Here is a 20,008-nt window from a genome sequence, read left to right as displayed (position 1 = left end):
TCAAAAGGTGATCCCTTCATTCGCCTTTGCATGAGGTTGCTAGGAAAGATGGTGGCTTCATTCGAAGAGGTTCCCTATGCCCAGTTCTATTCAAGACTGTTATAAAACAGTATCTTGTCTGCTTGGAACAAAACAATTCAATCTTTAGACTTGCAAATGTGGCTGTCCCCAAGGGTATCCCAAAGCCTCAGTTGGTGGTTACTAACCCAGAATCTGCTGAAAGGAAAATCCTTCGGACCTGTTATCTGGAAAGTGTTAATGACAAATGCCAGCCTTTCAGACTGGGGAGCAGTATTAAAGAAGACAACTGTCCAGGGACAGTGGTCAAGAGCCGAAAGAACCTTACCCATCAGTATCCTAGAGATTCAGACAGTGGGTCTGGCTCTGAAGGCCTGGACTTCCAGGTTACAAGATTGTCCTGTCAGGATCCAATCCGACAATGCTACAGCTGTGGCCTATATCAATCACCAAGGGGGCACCAAGAGCCTCTCAGTGCAGAGATAGGTGAACCATATTCTAACTTGGGCAGAAAGTAATGTTCCGTACCTATCAGCAGTCTTCATTTTGGGAGTACTGAATTAGCAGGCGGACTACCTGAGTCCCCAGCAGTTACTCCTGGGGGAATGGTCTAGATCTTCTAGCATCCAGATTCAATATGAAGTTAGTCAACTTTGTGTCCAGGACAAGGGATCCACTCACATGCGGAACAGATGCGTTGGTGACCTTGTGGGATCAGTTCTCACTGATCTATGCATTTCCCCCTGTTCAGTTGCTGCCTCGACTTCTTTGCAGGATCAAGCTGGAAAAAGAATCCGGGAGCTGGTAGCACCAGCATGGTCCAGAAGGTATGCAGAAATTGTAAAGATGACAGTGGAGGGTCCATGGTCCCTTCCACTACGGCCAGATCTACTCTCACAGGGGCCCATATTCCATCCTACCTTACGAACGCTAAATTTAACGGCTTGGCTATTGAATCCCACATGCTGAAGAAACATAGGCTTTCCAGATCAGTTATCTGTACCTTGATTAATGCAAGGATGCCAGCTTCCAGAACTATATATTATAGAGTCTGGAGGGCTTATGTTTGCTGTTGTGAATCCAAGGGTTGGCACCCTCAGAGGTATATCATAGTTAGAATTCTTGCCTTTCTACAATTAGGAGTAGAGTTAAAGTTGGCCTTGAGTACTATTAGGGGCCAAGTCTCAGCTTTATCGGTCTTATTTCAAAGACCGTTGCTACTCATTCTTTAGTGTGAGGTTTTATGCAAGGGGTGATGCGGCTTAATCCGCCAGTCAAACCTTCTTTGAACCCTTGGGACTGGAACTTAGTTTTGTCAGCATATTCCCTTAGTCCTTCTAACAAGGAAGTCTGTATTTTTGGTTGCTATATCCTTAGCAAGGAGGGTTTCGGAATTGGCTGCACTTTCTTGTAAAGAGCCATATTTGATTATTCATGGGGACAGCGTGGTGTTGCGCCTCGTCCAGGTTTTTTTTTACCAAAAGTGGTCTCAGGTTTCCACCTGAACCAAAACATTATCCTGCCATTGTTTTTTCCAAAATCATGTTCCAGGGAGGAAAAGTCACTACATTGTCTTGATGTGGTGAGAGCGGTCAAAGTCTATTTAAAGACGACTGCTCAGATTCGTTAGACTGATGTCCTATTTATTCTGTTAGAGGGTCCTAAGAAAGGACAGGCAGTGTCGAAATCCACTGTCGCTAAGTGTATTCGGCAAGTTATAATTCGGAATTATAATTTAAGGGGTAAGATTCCCCCTTTTCAAGTCAAAGCACGCTCTAACAGGTCGGTTAGTGCTTCTTGGGCAGTGTGTCACCAGGCCTCCATGGCTCAGATCATTAATGCCGCAACTTGGTCTTCAGTACATACATTCACCAAGTTTGATCAAGTGGATGTAAGGAGGTATGAGGATATCGCCTTTGGGTGCAGTGTGCTGCAGGCAGCAGTATAGGTCCTCAAGTCTGGGGGGTACCCTACAGATTGTGTCTCCCTCCCCTCAAATAGCATTGCTATGGGAATTCCCATTAATTTAATTAGCAGCAATTAATTTTTATAGCAGCTTACCTGTAAAATCCTTTTCTTGGAGTACATCATGGGACACAGATTTCCCTTTCCTCTTTTTGGGGTTTAAGTATATTGCTTTGCTACAAAACCTGAGGTACTCCTGGAGGAGGGGTTATATAGGGGAGTGAACCTCCTTTGTTGGGTATATCAGTGTTCATCAACTGAAGGTGCCTATATACCCGTTAAGTTAATACTATGGCTCTTTGTCCCATGATGTACTCCACGAAAAGGATTTTACAGGTAAGCTGTTATAAAAATCATATATTTTAGAGTGCCCACAGTGCAGTTGGTTTGAAGAGGATGATCGGATACAGTCGCTTCCAGTGAGCACAGTGCAAATAGCACAGATAAGCAAAAGCACAATGAGTAATCTTTCCTTTCCCATACCTGGCATTGAATTTTATTTTCATTATAAAGTTTTATTAAGCTCTTTAGCAATTCACAGACACCATGACAGTGAGCCAACAATTTACATCAAGTGACAGTGAAACTTCCAAATAAAGGTCATTAAACAAAGTACCAATACTCCGCGTTAATACCCAAAGGCGGTGTCTCCCATTCCTCCCGTACTCCCAACATATTACCTCAGCGTTAAATACAATCACAACAGCAAAAAGGAAACTGCAGACTGATATCAGGCCCAGATACACAGGTGATGGAAGGCTATGTACCAAATATAGGGTCACGCAACATTCTGTTGGAGTGTTCGCTATAAGGCTTTCTTTTTTATTTTATTTAGGAAGGAATATTAAGAGACAGGTATAAAGAAACAGTATGTGGAACATAGCTGGAGATAGACCAGAAAAGAAAGACTGAGAGGTGGGAAGAAAAAAAGGAGGGGGCGGGGTGTAAGGGACAAAAAGATTCCTTTTATGGGGGAGATGGGGTCACCTAAGTCGTGACCAGGGAGCTGTATTCCTGAGAGAACTGGAAATTGTTCCAGTAATACCAGCTCTTCCTTACGTTGCAAAGCAGCGGTCAGACTTTCCATATTTTTAAGTTCATTCACCACAGAAATGCACTGGCCCACTATCCGAGGATCAGGAAATCTCCATCTGTGGGATACATACCCGGGCTGCATTAAGGAGGTGGATCAGGTGAGATTTCTTGCATCTCTGTCTGGAAATTGAGGTCAAATGTAGAAGACATGTTTGGGCAGCCTTCTAGGGAGATGTTGGTTAGCATAAAAATTAGAAACGCCAGAGGGCGTATAAGGAGGAAGGTCCCGAATATGTGCAACAGGGTGACTTTCTTCTGCTGACATCTCCAACAGAGCGGGAAAGAACTTTTGTAGTATGATAGGCCCTCTGTACCAGCGAGTCAGCAATTTGTAACTTGCTTCCTGATACCTGCTAGAGAGATTTACAGTGCCTTGAAAAAGTATTCATATCCTTTTTTAATTTTCCACATTTTGTCATGTTACAACCAAAAACGTAAATGTATTTTCTCTCTCGTTCATTGATGGACACAGCTCCTTCTTGACCTTAGGGTTATCACGCCACCTTTAGGAGAGGACTAGGCAGAACATGTAACACATGTAAAAACAGCAAGACTGCACAGCACCGCCCAGAGGGCAGTCCCTCTGGCTATAACCCCTCATTCTGCTTCCTGCAGCTCAGTTTTTTTTTGCCTAGTGTAGAAGGACCTGGCTCCCTGAGGGGACCATTGGTCCTGGAATTATTATTTTTTTTTCTACAAATTTTGATCCTGTGATCTAGAATCAACAGCTGACTGGGTGACAGGCTGGATAATATAGACCCTTGTAGTCTCCCAAGCCTGGCCCATCGAGCGTGAACAGACCCTAGCTATGCGCTGGGTCAGCCACGACATGCCCCTTCTGCTCCAGGGGCGGCCGGGGCACACATATGACCAGGCTACTGCTGTCCGTGTCACAGTGGGCCATGGCCAACGGCCATTACGTACTGCTCCGGGTGATGGATCTGTGGTGGAATGCGTCCAGCAATCCCGACAGGAAGGGTAAGTACACTTCTCCCTGCCTCGGCAGGATAGAGCAGCTGGGTATTCCCTGGGAGATGAACTAGGGGGTCTCTCACTCTCCCTTTCCTCTCTCCCTAGCCATCATTCCCTCCTCCCCCTGTTGGGGCCACTGTGTGACTGGACATGAGGTGTGGTGTATGTACCGGGGGGGGGGGGCTCCGAGCTTTGGCCGGGGGCTGCGCGGTCTGTTAGGGCCCGTTTTTACTTTTCTGTCCCCTTTTTCTTATTCGCTGTGAGGTGCCTGAAAAAAAATTACCTCAGGAAAGGCTGCAACTATTTTGCTGAAGCCGCGGCCATTTTGCTGTAGTCTATGCAGTGTATGGACTGTCAGCCTTTTTCTAGAAGGTTCGGCGGCCATTTTCTTGGTGATTTTTGTACTAAGGATGGCAGGCGCCTATTATCTTGTAGCCCCAATGCGTTTTTACCTCTAGTGCTGGGTCTGTGTACATCAGAACAGCGTGGTTTTCACTCTGAGAACTTTGTGACTGAAACAGGGCAGAGCAGTCAGCGGCAGCACTCGGTCAGGGTGGTGAGTCCTGCGGAGTGGCCCCTCAGTCTGTGAGCAGCTAGGAGGGTGGGATCTGTGTACCTTGCTTTAAGTCCCTAAGTTGTCTCAGGGAGTGAGGGTCAGCATGGCGTCAGAAGCTGGCACTTCTTCCCCAGACATCCCTGCTATTGCTACCGACTCGCCTGCAAAAAATGTGGTGCCTATGGATGCTTTTTCGACGGTCCTGAAGACCGTTGTTGCCAGGGTGTAAATGGCGTGCGGGCGCAAGGGGGGTAAAAAATGCCCCCTGTCTTCTGAGGAGAGCTCTGATTCAGACTTGGTCCCTCGGTGACTGGTGGCCCCTGTTCTGGCGTGTCAGAGGATGCAGACTAGGACAGTGAGGATGACAGGAATGTGTCCTGGTTAGCACAAGAAAAAGCGCTAGTAGAAGCACTTATCACTGCAGTGCGGGATACCCTGGAGATACAGGATGCAGCAGAAACCTCTGCTGAGGTGATGGTCCCTTTTGGGTCCCGCAAACCGGCCTGCGCGCCTAAGGTGTTTGCGTATTTGACTTATTTTGATAAGTTAATCTACAAGGAATGGGGAAGTCCGCAGCGGTCCTTTTCAGTCCCAAGAAGAATGGGGGTGCGTTACTCCTTTGAGGAGAGCCTCCTGAAAAAATGGACATCTCCTCCTGTCGTTGACCCCCTGGTATCCAGGTTAAATAAAGTAACAACGATTCTGGTAGAAGGAATTGCTGCCTTTCGAGGACCCTGCCAACAGGAGGGCTGAGGCAGTGGCCTGGTCCATGTTTACAGTAGTGGGGTCAGCGTTACGACCTGTGCTGGCCACAGCCTTGGTGTCGCAGACACTTACTGAATAGGCAAAGTTGTTGCACCGTGAATTTGAGAAGCAACAGTCTCCCCCGGTCTGCATAGAGCTGGCAGACCAGTTAGTGCATGGCCTTACGTATGTCTGTGATGTGGCCCTCGATACAGTCTCCCTGCTCTCTAGAGCATCAGTATTAGCAGTGGTGCTACGGTGCCTGATTTGGCTGAAGTGCTGGTCTGCGAATCAGGCATCTAAAAAAGCACTGACAGATTTGCCCTTCCAAGGTGAGAGGCTTTTTGGAGCTTCACTGGATGACATTATTAAAAATGTTGCCGGTGGGAAGAGCAAGTTGCTCCCACAGTCCAGGAAGGCTAAGGAGCCACCCCATAGGCAAGGGCCCTCTTTTTCCGCTCAAAAACTGCTTTTTCCCCCACCTGGGTTGGGAGGTAATAGTTCCCAGTCCGACAAGGCGCCTGCTGAAGGACAAAAACATCCCTGGTTTCGCAAGCCAAACAAGTCTGCAAGCAAAAATGTTACCGCATGAAGGTTTGTCCCTGCCCGACTCTCAGGTGGGGGGGGTCACCTTAGGGAGTTTGCAGCTCGGTGGACCTTTCTACTGCCTAACCAATGGGTCTGCAAACTGGTTTCATCGGGATACAAGATAGTTTCTTTCTTGTCCACCAAATAAATTTTTTCCCTCCAACCTACCTCTACTTCCGGCTCTCCGGGAAGCCCTGTCCGGGTCAGTACAGGACCTGCTACTGCTCTGGGTGATTGTACCTGTACCGATGCTGGAAAGGTTTCAGGGATTCTACCCCAATCTGTAGTCCCCAAAAAGGAAGGATTAAGTCCAATCATGGACTTGAAGGCCCTCAACAGCTTTGTGAAAGTACAAGGGTTCAGGGTGGAATCAGTTCGCTCCGTGGTCGCTACACTCCATCAGGGTGACTTCTGGCATCCCTGGATATCTAGGAGGCGTACTTACATGTATCCATATGCCTCAGGCATCAGAGATTTCTGCGATTTGCAGTCGGGGAAGAGCACTACCAGTTTGTGGCTTTTGGCCTGGCGTCAGCACCCCGAGTCTTTACCAAAGTGTTAGCTCCAATTCTGGCGCTGTTGAGGCAACATGGGATCGCAATTGTGGGTTACTTATACGACCTCCTTCTGAGAGCAGCTTCCGCCTCAGAATTAAGGGAGGATGTTGCAATCCCCATGCAGACTCTTCTGGATTTTGGTTGGGTGCTGAACCTAAAGAAGTCTGTGTTAGTGCCGACTCAACACCTGGAGTACCTGGGCTTAATGTTGGACTCCTCAGAAGCAAGAGTTTTTCCCCCTTCAGACAAGCTGCAGACTCTTCAAGCTTTCAAGCTATGGTGAAGTTGTTGGTGAACCGCAGGTGGTCGTCGCTGAGCTTCTGCATGCGAGATTTGGGCCTTATGGTAGCCACTTTCGAGGCGGTACCGTATGCTCAATTTCACACTCGAGTCTTGCAGAAGGAGATTTTGTCAAAATGGAACAATCTTCATTATCCTTGGATTGTAAAATTTGTGTGAGCTAATTAGTCTGGGATTCCCTTCTCTGGTGGCTGAGGTCTCCGGCCCTTCGATCCGGGAGATCATTCCCTCTCCATTGGACGGTGATCACGATGGACGCCAGCCTGACCGGTTGGGGGGAGTTTCGGGCGTACAGTCAGCCCAGGGCCTCTGGTCACAGGAAGAATCCCAACTGCCGATCAATGTGCTCGAGCTTCGGGCGATCAGACGGTGCCTCTCCACATGGTCCATGTGGCTACAGGTGTGTCCGGTCAGGATCCAGTCTGACAATGCCACGGCAGTGGCATATGTCAACCATCAAGGAGGAACGAGGAGCTCAGCCGCAGCATGGAATCATCCTCCAGTGGGCAGAGCGGCATTTGTGCCGGCCCTGTTGGCCATATACATTCCGGGCGTAGAAAACTGGCAGGCAGACTACCTAAGTCATCAGATGCTGGACCAAGGGGAATGGTCGTTGCATCCAGAGGTATTCCGGCTCCTTTGCCTAAGGTGGGGCACACCAGATGTGGACCTCTTGGCTCAATCGGAAGATGCAGAGGTTTGTGTCCAGGTCAAGAGACCCCTGGGCGGATAGGTCAGACGTGTTGGTGGCTCCATTATCGGCTGATTTATGCCTTCCCCCCACTCAAACTTCTACCACGTCTACTGCGCAGAGTGGAGGCCGAGGGGATTCCGGTGATTCTGATTACCCCAGATTGGCCTAGACATCCTTGGTATGCTGACCTAGTACGACTGATGGCGGATGTTCCTTGGGGGCTGCTGATGCGAGAAGACCTTCTATCGCAAGGTTCGATACTTCATCCTGCTTTACCGTCACTGGTTTTAATGGCCTGGCTGTTGAAAACCAGGTACTAAGCAACCAAGGTCTGTCGGACTCTGTAATTTCCACTATGCTGAGGGCACGGAAGTCATCTTCTCAGAAGATTTACCATTGTACGTGGAAGGCTTACATCTCTATATGTGAGGAGATGGGGCGGCGTCCGCGCACATACTCAGGTACAGATATCCGCCTTGGCTGTCTTTTTCCAACGTCCCTTGGCGACTCACTCATTGGTGAGTACTTTTGTGCAAGGGGTTCAACACTAAGACCCCATTCACACCTGAGCGTTTTGTAGCCCTACGCCTGAAGCTACAAAACGCTGGAGGGGAAAAAATTCATTATTCTCAATGGAGATGGTTCACATCTCCACTCCAAGTCGCCTGAAGCCCTACGCCTGAAGCTCAAACAAGTTCCAGGCCCTTTTTTGTCGCGCGAATCGGGCTGATTTGGGCGTTTTTTTTTTAACATTGGTGACCTTTTGCCCTGCACAAATTCGCGACAAAACGCGGTAAAAAACGCCGCAAATCGTGGTAAAAAACGCCGCAAATCGCGGTAAAAAACACTGCAAAAAACGCTTGAAAAGCTACGCTCAGGTGTGAATGCAGCCTTAGTCCCTCCAGTTCGACCACCGCTACCTCCATGGGATCTGAATCTGGTGCTATCGCCGCTTCAGAAACCGCCTTTTGAGAACATTAGGGAGATTCCCTTGTTAACTTTTTCTCAGAAAGTATTCTTTCTAGTGGCTATTACATCTGCCAGGAGGGTTTATGATTTGGCGGCCTTGTCATGCTAGTCTCCCTACCTGGTCATCCACAAAGATAAGGCAGTGCTAGGTCCGCAGCCCTCTTTCCTTCCAAAGGTGGTTTCGACATTCCATCTGAATGAGGACATTTGGTTACCATCCTTATGTCCTAAGCCAGGGGTAGGGAACGTCGGCTCTCCAGCTGTTTTGAAACTACAAGTCCCATGAGACATTGTAAGACCCTAACAATCACAGGCATGACTCCCAGAGGCAAGATGGGATTTGTAGTTTCAAAACAGCTGGAGAGCCAAGGCTCCCTACCCCTGTCCTAAGCTGACACACCCAAGAGAGGTTGCCTTACATTCCCTGGACGTGGTCCGGGCTCTACGGGTGTATCTGTCTGCTACAGCTCCCTTTCCGAAAGTCAGACTCTGTTTGTCTCGTGGCTGGTCCGAAAAAAGGTCTGGCAGTTTCGTCATCCACCATTTCTCTGTGGATCAGACAGATCGTGGTTCAGGCCTATGCCTTAAAGGGGCAGGTGCCCCCTTTTCCTGTCATGGCTCATTCCACCAGAGCAATTGGAACCCCCTGGGCTTTCCGACATCAGATGTCTGTCTCCCAGGTGTGTAAGGCGGCGACTTGGTCCTCCATTCACACTTTCACTAAATTCTTCAAAGTTAACGTAAGTGCATCTTCGGATGCTTGCTTTTGGCCACAAGGTTTTGCAGGCGGCTGTGTAAGGTTGCAATTTACACTTTCTTTAAGTTACAAATTTTTTTTGTAAATGCATCTTTTGATGCATAATTTGGCCGCTGGTTTTGATGGCAGCCGTTTAAGATGGCAACTCCTCTGTTGAGGTATTCCTTTTGTTATGGGTGAAGTTTGTTATGGGTGAGTACAAAAATCCCATTTTATGTGATAGACCAACAAAAAGTGGCACATAATTTTGAATCGGAAGAAAAATGGTAAATGGTTTTCAACATTTTTTTACAAATATCTGAAAAGTGTGGCGTGCATTTGTATTCAGCCCCCCTGAGTCAATACTTTGTAGAGCCACCTTTCGCTGCAATTACAGCTGCAAGTCTTTTTGGGGATTTCTCTAACAGCTTTGCACATCTAGAGAGAGACATTTTTGCCCGTTCTTCTTTGCAAAATAGCTCAAGCTCTGTCAGATTGGATGGAGAGCGTCTGTGAACAGCAATTTTCTTTCCACTCTTCCATAAAGGCCAGATTTGTGGCGTGTACGACTAATAGTTGTCCTGTGGACAGATTCTCCCACCTGAAGTGTGGATCTCTGCAACCATGGGCCTCATGGCTGCTCCTCTGATTATTGCTCTCCTTGCCTGACCTGTCAGTTTAGGTGGACGGCCATGTCTTGTTAGGTTTGTAGTTGTGCCATATTCCTTCCATTTTCGGATGATGGCTTGAACACTCCTCTGTGAGATGTTCAAAGCTTCAGATATTTTTTTTTTACAACTTATCCCTGCTTTAAACTCCGCCACAATTTTATCCCTGACCTGTCTTGTGTGTTCCTTGGCCTTCATGATGCTGCTTGTTCACTTAGGTTCTCTAATAATCCTCTAAGGGTTTCACAGAACAGATGTATTTATACTGAGATTAAATTACACACAGGTGGACTCTATTTACTAATTAGGTGACTTTTGAAGGCAGTTGGTTCCACTAGATTTTAGTTAGGGGTATCAGAGTAAAGGGGGCAGAATACAAATACATGCCACAGTTTTCACATATTTGTAAAAAAAAAAAATGTGAAAAACATTTAGAATTTTCCTTCCACTTCATAATTATGTGCTGCTTTGTGTTGGTCTATCACATAAAATCCCCAAAAAATAAATTCATGTTTGTGGCTGTAACATGACAAAATGTGGAATATTTCAAGGATTATGAATACTTTTTCAAGGCACCGTATGAGCAGAAAAAGAACCCAGTCTCATAGGTGTTGCGTCAACAGTCTTCCCATATCCGTTCCCATTTTTCTAAAAAGGGAAGAATCACATCATTAGTATGAGGTCGCCAGGGCATGCCTTAATGGTGCATTATCTTAGCAGTATGTCTCTATTGGGGTACAGGACCTATACATTGGTCACTTTAATTGGATCGTGGAAAGATAATGACGTAATTGCATAGCCCACCATTGGTTCAGTGGTGGAGAAATTATGGTCTGGATCCTCCCTATAGAAGGACGGAGAGCTTACGCTCATAATCCTAAATTTATTGGCAGACAGAAAAGCCTGAAACCGAGCATCTTCCAACACCAGAGGGTAAATGGTGAGGCTAGGGTGAGCTCTATGGGGAACAGTGCAGGCAGGTGACATGAGACGTTATGGGTTAAGTAGGAGTGGTGCGTACACCATATCAACTGTTATAAAAGGTAATAAATTGTATAATTTTTTTTTTTTTTTTTTTAAAGGCAGTGCAAGCTAAACAAAATCTATATCTTATAGGGACTGTCACTGCTTGTCTTCTACTCTTGCCTCCAACCCCGTAGGGAACTTCTGAGCACCAATCAGTGGGGCCATGAGGAAATGGGCTGGGGGAGACTCCGATAGACATCCCGATCTTACCACAACTGAAACTGGTACCAATCGGGGTGAGATTTGACATCCGGACTCCTCAAGTTTGCTGGGAGGAGAGATTGTGCAGGGAGAGCCAACATGTCCTGTTCTAAGTCCAGCCACTCCTTTATATCTGCATGTTTAATCCAGTCCTGTATAACCCAATTTTGCCTTTTTCCTTTAGGAGGTCCAAGAGGCATTAGGGTTATCTGGTGTTCTACCCCCACAAATGATTAAGAAATTCTACCTTCATTGCCTTGAAGGATCTTGGTATGGGAACTGGGAGAGTCTGTAGTGAATATAGTAGTTTTGGGAGGACAGTTTCCTGCCATTGGATTACAATGATCACTGTTGCCAGCTATAGCTGGCGGCAGTGATCACACAAAAGAAAACCCGACAAGCTGCTAGTATTGAAGTTGGTTAATAGATCAACTTCAGTAAAACCAGCCTGTCCATAGATGAATGGAAAGTCGAATGGTTCCTGCTGAATCAGCCAAAATCAGCCAAATTCTGATCTATCTGTGGCCGGCTTTACACTGATGGCAGCCACTACTTTTGTGTTTGCCCCTCCGGGCATTATCTACTGCAAAATTCGGAGCTATCACAAACTAATATTAAAACTGCTCCCACCCCCTTCTAACCCTTATACTAACCTGTAGAAGAAAGATGCATATACTAAACTATTCCCAGGGCACTCTGGTCCATTCATGTGATTGGCTCCACTCACTGTCCGCTAACAGCGGCTCCAAGAAAGAGCAGGCAGCCGACAGTGGATGGTCCATACTAAACCTATGGGTGACATCACTGCTCCTGCATTCCAGCCTTTGTTGGGAGCACTCTTTGCTCTCTCCCATAGTTGACAAGAAAATCACGTGACCGGGCCAGAGTACCCTGAAAATACGTAAAAGGAGGGAAGAGAGGGACACCAAACATCCTCATAGTGTAGTACAATTTTAGTCAGTGAATTAACCACTTCCCATCCAGACAATGTATATAAACCGCCTGTCCAGTATATAATTAGTCCAGAGAGTGAAAAAGTCTCACATGTGGTATTGCCATACTCAGGAGAAGTAGCAGAATGTGTTTTGAGGTGTAATTCTAAGTATGCCCACTGTGTGAGATATCTATTTTTAAATTGACAACTTTGTGAAAAAAAATAATTTATTTTTCTGCATTTTCCAAAAACTTGTGGCAAAAAATGAAATTTTCAAAAGATTCATCATGCCTCTTAGAAAATACCTTGGAGTGTTACTTTCCAAAATTGGGTAATTTTGTGGGAGTTTTCACTGTCCTGGTGCTCCAGGGCCTCCAAAAATGCGATGGGTGGGGTCAGGATGCAGAATTGGTGCCCCTTGAAAGCCCAAATGCGCTCCTCCGATATATACAGTATCTGTGCAGTTGTGTTCATATATATCAAATATTGACAAAATGTTGACAACAAAGATCTTTTGTCTGATGCATGCATATTATGATGGGGTATACCTCTAATTTCCCTCAGGCTTGTGCGAGAAGTGACCGGCGTCAATGTAAACATGCGGGTAGGGATCCATAGTGGACGTGTTCATTGTGGTGTCCTGGGCCTGCGCAAGTGGCAGTTTGACGTGTGGTCTAACGATGTGACTCTGGCCAACCATATGGAAGCAGGTGGTAAAGCAGGGTAAGTGAATGTAGAATTTAATCTCATCATACTCGAATATATTTTCTCAAGTGTTATTTTTTTTTTTTTTTATGTCGTGTAAACATCAGTCTCTAATGCTGGATATACAGTGCGGGAGGGGCTTTGAGCTTTCATTTGAAAACATTCAAACCTCTTTAGAATTGTTTTGTTGTGCCAGTATGCATGTCTGTTATCCTTTGCATGTGATAGAATACTATGAGTATTGCCTCTAATCTATATCGTTATAATACCATATAAAGTACCATCATCCAGAAGTTGTAATTTTAAAGGAGGAAGCTTAAATGGAAATACCGGGTAGTCGCTCACACCAACCCCATACGTAGTTCCATTCAGCCATTTTTTTTATTTTTTTTTATTTTACTGTGTAAGCCTTTTGGCTCAGTCACTTTTTCACACTCCTAGGATGATATGTAGTCACTTGGACCATATTTTAGTTTGGCTCTCGTGATTCATCGTCTTAGGTCTTGAGACAATCCTACTTTTTCCCTCACTTCACTGGCTTACCACCACAAGACTTTTCTTCCCCCCTCCCTTTTTTTCTTTATATAAAGGTAAACCCTTTATTTATTTTGGTAACTTATTATAACCTTATCTACCCAGAGCCGGATTTTACCAATCCCCCATGTTCGCCGTGGGGGGACTTTATGGATCTCCCTGCCTGCAGCCTGTTCCTTGAAGTGGGGTGAGCTGATCTCCTTTCTAAATACATAAGGAATTTATTTATGTGAAATGAATAATTTTATGACAACTAATTTGCTCATGTGTCCCTTTATGTATGTATTATCTAATGTTTACGATATTTTTATATAGATATCCTCCTGAAGAAGCGGGCCTTTTCCCGCGAAACTAGTCGAGGAAATTTTGTGCACCTTTATGGTTGGTTGCTTCCTGTGGAGAATCCGTCAGGAATACTCTAACTGTGATGTGCATATTATTGTACTTCTTAAGTGATATTCTATTATTGTTTTATGTATTTGTTTTATACCTTTATTAAAATTATATTGATTTTAAATTTCATTAGTGTTTGTCCATTACCAAGTACCGGTATAGTCCAATTTATTATATGACTAAATGGAACTACGTATGGGGTTGGTGTGAGCGACTACCCGGTATTTCCACTTAAGCTTCCTCCTTTGCATGTGATATAGCAAACTGGCTTTTCTCTGTGTTCAGACAACAGTGAGGAGTCAAATGGAACTTTCCATTCCACCAGATGACTTAAATATTTAACCGCTGTTATCTTTTGTTATTGTTCCTGCCATATATTCATAGTGGGAACCTGTATTGGGACAAATATGTAAGCTATAATTGCTGCCTTCAATTTTCCGTTGGCATAAAAACACCTGATATGAATACTTGTTCTAGGCCAGAGACTGTAAGTATTGAAGTCAGAAAATCTGCATGGCAGCCACACAACCTGCATTTAAAAAAAGAAAGATCAGCATTGATAGCCTACGCATTTCTCACAGTGCACATTCCACTCTGTATGTAACAAATTTTTCTTTGACTGTGTTATCATCCTCTCTGTTCAGGCGGATTCACATCACTAGTGCAACCTTAAATTACTTGAATGGGGATTATGAGGTGGAGCCTGGTTTTGGAGGTGAGAGAAATGCCTATCTAAAGGACCATGACATCAAGACCTTCCTGGTGACTGGATGCAGCCAGAAGAGGGTAAATTAATTTTACTGTACCTAATCTTGAGAGCAGATACTTCTACAATGCCTTGAAAAAGTATTCATACCCCTTGATATTTTCCACATTTCGTCATGTTACAACCAAAAAGGTAAATGTATTTTATTGTGATTTTATGTGATAGGCCAACACAAACTGGCACATAATTGTGAAGTGGAAGGAAAATGATAAATAGTTTTTAATTTTTTTTACAAATATCTGAAAAGTGTGGCGTGCATTTGTATTCAGCCCCCTGAGTTGATACTTTGTAGAACCACCTTTCACTGCAATTACAGCTGCAAGTCTTTTTGGGTATGTCTCTACCAGCTTTGCACATTCACAGAGTGAAATTTTTGCCCGTTCTTCTTTGCAAAATAGCTCAAGCTCTGTCTGATTGGATGGAGAGTGTCTGTGAACCGCAATTTTCAAGTCTCGCCACAGATTCTCAATTGGATTCAAGTCTGGACTTTGACTGGGCCATTCTAACACATGAATATGCTTTGATCTAAACCATTCCATTGTAGCTCTGGCTGTATGTTTAGGGTCGTTGTCCTGCTGGAAGGTGAACAGCCGCCCCAGTCTCAAGTCTTTTTTGCAGACACTAACAGATTTTCTTGTGTTTGGCTCTATCTATTTTCCCATCAACTCTGACCAGCTTCCCTGTCCCTGTTGAAAAAAAGCATTCCCACAACATGATGTTGCCACCACCATGTTTCACGGTCGGAATGGTGTATTCAGGGTGAGTGGAAGTTTTCCATTACACATAGCGTTTTGCTTTTAGGCTAAAAACTTCAATTTTGGTGTCATCTGACCAGAGCACCTACTTTCACATGTTTGCTGTGTCCTTCACGTGGCTTCTTGCAAACTGCAAACAGGACTTCTTCTTGCCTTCTTTCAACAATGGCTTTCTCCTTGCCACTTTTCAAAAAGGCTAGATTTGTAGAGTGCATGACTAATAGTTGGCCTGTGGACAGGTTTTCCTACTGGAGCTGTGGATCTCTGCAGCTCATCCGGAGTTACTGGGCCTCTTTATATTTTCAGACATTCCATTATTTTGTACAGGTGATTTGATCAGTTTCATTGCCTTATTAATTACCACACCTGTTTCATCTGAGGGAAATTCTGAAAACATGACCTGTTGGGGCGCCTTGAGGACTGGAGTTAAACACTGCCTTACACAATGCCGCCTTCAGCTCTTGGGAATCTCTTTTTCTCTGTCTTCCATGGTGGGCTTGTGCCCTTCGATAAAATCAGGAAGAGGATCTGCTATAACATTTATGCACGAACCATTGGTAATATCATACAATCCATAGAAAGGCTCTTTACACAGGCTGGCGCTAAACTTGCTTTATGAACCCCTGCCCAATGCTCTAGCCCAAATACTGAGCTGCTTCCAGCCCTATTGCACATTTCTTTTTTTTTTGATTGGCTGTTAACCTGGCATTGCATATAAAATATAATACTGCCTGGACATTCTGTAGGTGGGAACCTCAGTCAAGACTAAAAATGACAATACCTTCTAGTTTTGCCAATGCATATGCTTTGTGTGGCTTAAGAATGGAGTCCACCATTCTTTGCAATGAGGCCAAGGTCTCATCCCAAAAGGGAGGACCGTGTACTGGTACCGACCATTAGGTGTCACAAAAGTTGTCTCGTTCTTTTCCCTGTCTGTCAATAGGCCCATGGTAACTCTGGAGGAGCTGCAGAGATTCCCAGCTCAGATGGGAGAAGCTGTCAACAGGACAACTATTAGTCGTGCACTCCACAAATCTGGCCTTTATGGAAGAGTGACAACAAGAAAGCAATTTTTTAAAGAAAGCCATAAGAAGTCCTGTTTGCTGTGTCCCCCACATGGCTTATTGCAAGCTGCAAACATGTGGAAAGAAGGTGCTCTGGTCAGATGAGACCAAAATTGAAATAACTTTGCACATCACCCTGAACACACCATCCCCACCGTGAAACATGGTAGTGGCAGCCTCATGTTGTGGGGATGCTTTTCTTCAGCAGGGACAGGGAAACTGGTCAGAGTTGATGGGAAGATGGATGGAGTGAGATACAGGGCAATCTTAGAAGAATACCTGTTGAAGTCTGCAGAAGACTTGAGACTGGGGCGGAGGTTCACCTTGCAGCAGAACAACGACCCTAAACATACAGCCAGAGGAATGGTTTAGATCAAGGGTGGCCAACCAGTGGCCCGCGGAGCCCTCTGATGTGGCCCGCGACCTCCTGCTCTGGAACGGTGGGTTAGCAAGACCAGATCGCAGGTTGCTGACCCGTCATACCACAGCATCACCGTTGTGAATGAAGCTGGTGTTAGAGGGAGAAAGTGGCTGCAGAGCAGAGCTCCATAAGCCGATGCTTCTTGTACAGTGCCAGCTTTTGCCACAGGCAGAGTCTATGGCAAAGTTCAGTTAACCCACAGGATAGACACAGGTGCACTACAGTGCACTACGCTGCACCCACGGTGTAAGTAAACTGCAGCACATCAGTGTGAAAGCAGTTTAGGCCCTTTTCACGTGATTGCCCCTACCCAATCGGACCCTCGATTCACCTCTACAGAGCGGCAAATGTAAATAGACTTATGTCCATTTACGCCAGCATGCCTCCAATCCGATCCTAAAAATCTGATAAAAAAAAAAATTGAAGGGAATTCATCCCCTTCCATCTAGGTGGATCGGATCGGATCAGAGGGCGTATAGAGTAGCCGTGACCGGTCATCCACGCGCTCGGCTCATTATGGCCCGCGACTGGTTACCAAGTTGCTTAAAGTGGTTTGGTACCTAAAAATGAAAGTTCATGTTATTAAAATCAACAGATAGCATACTTACCTAAACGAACCCTGAAAAAAAAAAAAATTATTTACTTACCTTTTATTTCTGATGTTTCAGCTGACTTCCGGGTTGTCCTCCCGTGGGAGTAGGCGTGGCTATCGTCCTCGCAATGGTCCCTGGGAAATTTCCCAAGAATCCATGGGGGACAATGAAAGTTTTTCTTTCCTTGTCACTGCTCTCACTGAGCATGTGCAAGATGGAGCGGAGCATGCTGGGAGCTAGACGTCATCATATACCAGGAAGTAAATGCCTGTGGGCTTCAGACGCCCACAGTTAAAATGGAAAACGCCAGAGCAGGTTTTTATAAGTCATCCTGAGGAAAAGATTCGTCGCGCCGGGGGTCAAATAAACGCCGGACGTGGATGCCAATCGAAGGTAGCACTCACCCACCAGTGAGACAGGTAATAAAAAAATAAAAAAAGAGCGGAATCCCGCTTTAAGTGGCCCTCACACCTAAAAAGGTTGGGCACTCCTGGTTTAGATCAAAGCATATTCATGTGTTAGAATGGCCCAGTCAAAGTCCAGATATAAATCCAATTGTGCATCTGTGGCAAGACTTGAAAATTGCTGTTCAGACACTCTCCATCCAATCTGACAGAGCTTGAGCTGATGTGCAAAGCTGGTAGAGACATCCCCAAGAAGACTGGCAGCTTTAATTGCAGCGAAAGGTGGTTCTACAAAGTATTGACTCAGTAAGGCTGAATACAAATGCACACCACACTTTTTACATATTTATTTGTAAAAAATTTTGAAAAACATTTATCATTTTCCTTCCACTTCACAATTATATGCCACTTTATGTTGGTCTATCACATAAAATCCCAATAAAATACTTTGTTTTTGGTTGTAAAATGCCAAAATGTGTAAATTTTTAAGGGGTATGAATACTTTTTCAAGGCACTGTACCTGGTGCTCTGAGACATGGGTGAATATGTGACCCCTTTTTCCATTGAAAAGGCTCTGTCTGACTTGATCCTAAGGGACCTGTTCACACCAGTGAGCTGCACTGAATGTACGGCCGCTGATTTGCGCTGGGAGACAGTGCTGATGCGTGGACCCTAATGCATCATGCTATTTCAGATTTCTTCACAGAACTTTTTTGAGATGTCACGAGTGACATTTTAGTACATTTCTTTTTACCACAGTGGCGTTGCCGTTTGATAGTGCCACAATGAAGCGAAGCTGTGGGGTGAACAGACACCAGACAAGAAAACAAAACGTTTTCACTTATCTATGAGTTAGGCTCGGTTCACACAGGGGCAACACGACTTTCAACACGTCTTTTGGAGGCGACTTGGAGGCGACTTGGAGGCGACTTGGATGTGACTTGGATGTGACTTGGATGTGACTTGGATGTGACTTGGATGTGACTTGGATGTGACTTGGACGTGACTTACAACACTACTTTAAGTCGCCCTAGGCCAGACGACTTGCCGTGGCCAATCAGAGAGTGAGCTCTCAGGGGGGAACTCCTTTTGAGAGCTGATAATTCTCTGAGAGTCGCCTCCGTATAGACGGAGATCCGACTTGGAAGCGACCTCCATTGAAATCAATGGGTACCAGTCGCCTACAAGTCGGATTGAAGTAGTACAGGAACCTTTTCTGAAGTTGGAGCGACTTCAGCAGTGTGCATTAAGACAGCTCTCATTCACTTAGTGCCCGTTCACACAGGGGCGACGCGACTTGCAGCGCAACTCACAGACACGACCTGCACACGACTTCAGCGCCGACTTGCAAAACGACATCTGTATAGAAGTCAATGCAAGTCGCCCCAAAAATAGTACAGGAACCTTTTTCTAAGTCGGAGCGACTTGAGTCGCTCCTATTAGAACGGTTCCATAGTACAGAACGGGGAGCGACTTGTCAGGCGGCTAAGTCGCCTGACAAGTCGCGGTAGTGTGAATGGGCACTTACATTGATTTCTACATGTTGTGCGACCTGAGGTGACTTGGGGCGACTTGAAGTCGGATCTCAGTTGCCCCTGTGTGAACCGGCTCTTAGGGCTGAGCTGGAAATAGCTGCCAGCGTAGCCCCAATGCATCTGGTATGAACAAGCCCCGAATGACACATGCTCATTTCACAAATAAGAGCAATGTATAATAACTGGGGAAGAGTGAGCGGTCAGTGTTGCCCATAGAAGAAGTTTGGTTCCAGCCATAGCATTGCTTGTTGTAATACAGTTCCTTAGGTTGGAATGAATACAAAGTCCGTCTTAATCTTTATTTTTATTTATTTATTTTTTTTATTTTTTTTTTTACCCTGCATCTCTGACATAAAAAACATTTTAGCAGTGGCCAGCCTTGCGTCTCCGCATTTTTTTATCCTGGTTTTCAATACAAATACAACATTTTATGCCATGTTTTGATAATCACAGTGTTATTTACTTGACGCTTATGTAAGATTGGAATTCTTTTTTTTTTTATATATATGAATACTGCTTTGTCAGTTATATTCAGAAGACCTGAATCAGCAAGGAATTGTAATTGGACATAAGTTGATGTGTGCAGAGATTTCCTCTGACCATCTTTAACTATGTTTCAGTACTTCAACATATGCTGTAAACGAGACAAAATTTTCAATTTGGAAAGCTAAAACACCTATATAAGCATCCTCATTTACAAAAAAAAAATGTTTTTTTTATCAGCGCTTAAGAGACGTTTTGAAATAGAAAAAAACAAACATATGCATAATCCCCTTCATGCTGCAACCTATGAGCCCCACTGGCTCTAAGCCTCA

General features: G+C 45.1%; 1 protein-coding gene across 2 annotated transcripts in view; it reads left to right on the top strand.

Moving 5' to 3' along the window:
* Positions 1-20,008, top strand: part of ADCY6 (adenylate cyclase 6) — a 357,827-nt gene that overhangs the window by 252,366 nt on the left and 85,453 nt on the right. For both annotated transcript variants that reach the window (XM_077483314.1, XM_077483312.1), the window contains exons 8-9: positions 12,588-12,746; positions 14,300-14,441. In XM_077483314.1, the coding sequence (XP_077339440.1) occupies positions 12,588-12,746; positions 14,300-14,441 (301 nt within the window). The remainder of the gene's footprint in view (positions 1-12,587; positions 12,747-14,299; positions 14,442-20,008) is intronic.

Source organism: Lithobates pipiens, unplaced genomic scaffold, assembly GCF_037356315.1.
Source record: "Lithobates pipiens isolate NorthernLeopardFrog02 unplaced genomic scaffold, aLitPip1_a1.2 Scaffold_16, whole genome shotgun sequence".
Classification (NCBI taxonomy): Eukaryota; Metazoa; Chordata; class Amphibia; order Anura; family Ranidae; genus Lithobates; species Lithobates pipiens.
This window is presented reverse-complemented; position numbering and strand designations above follow the sequence as displayed.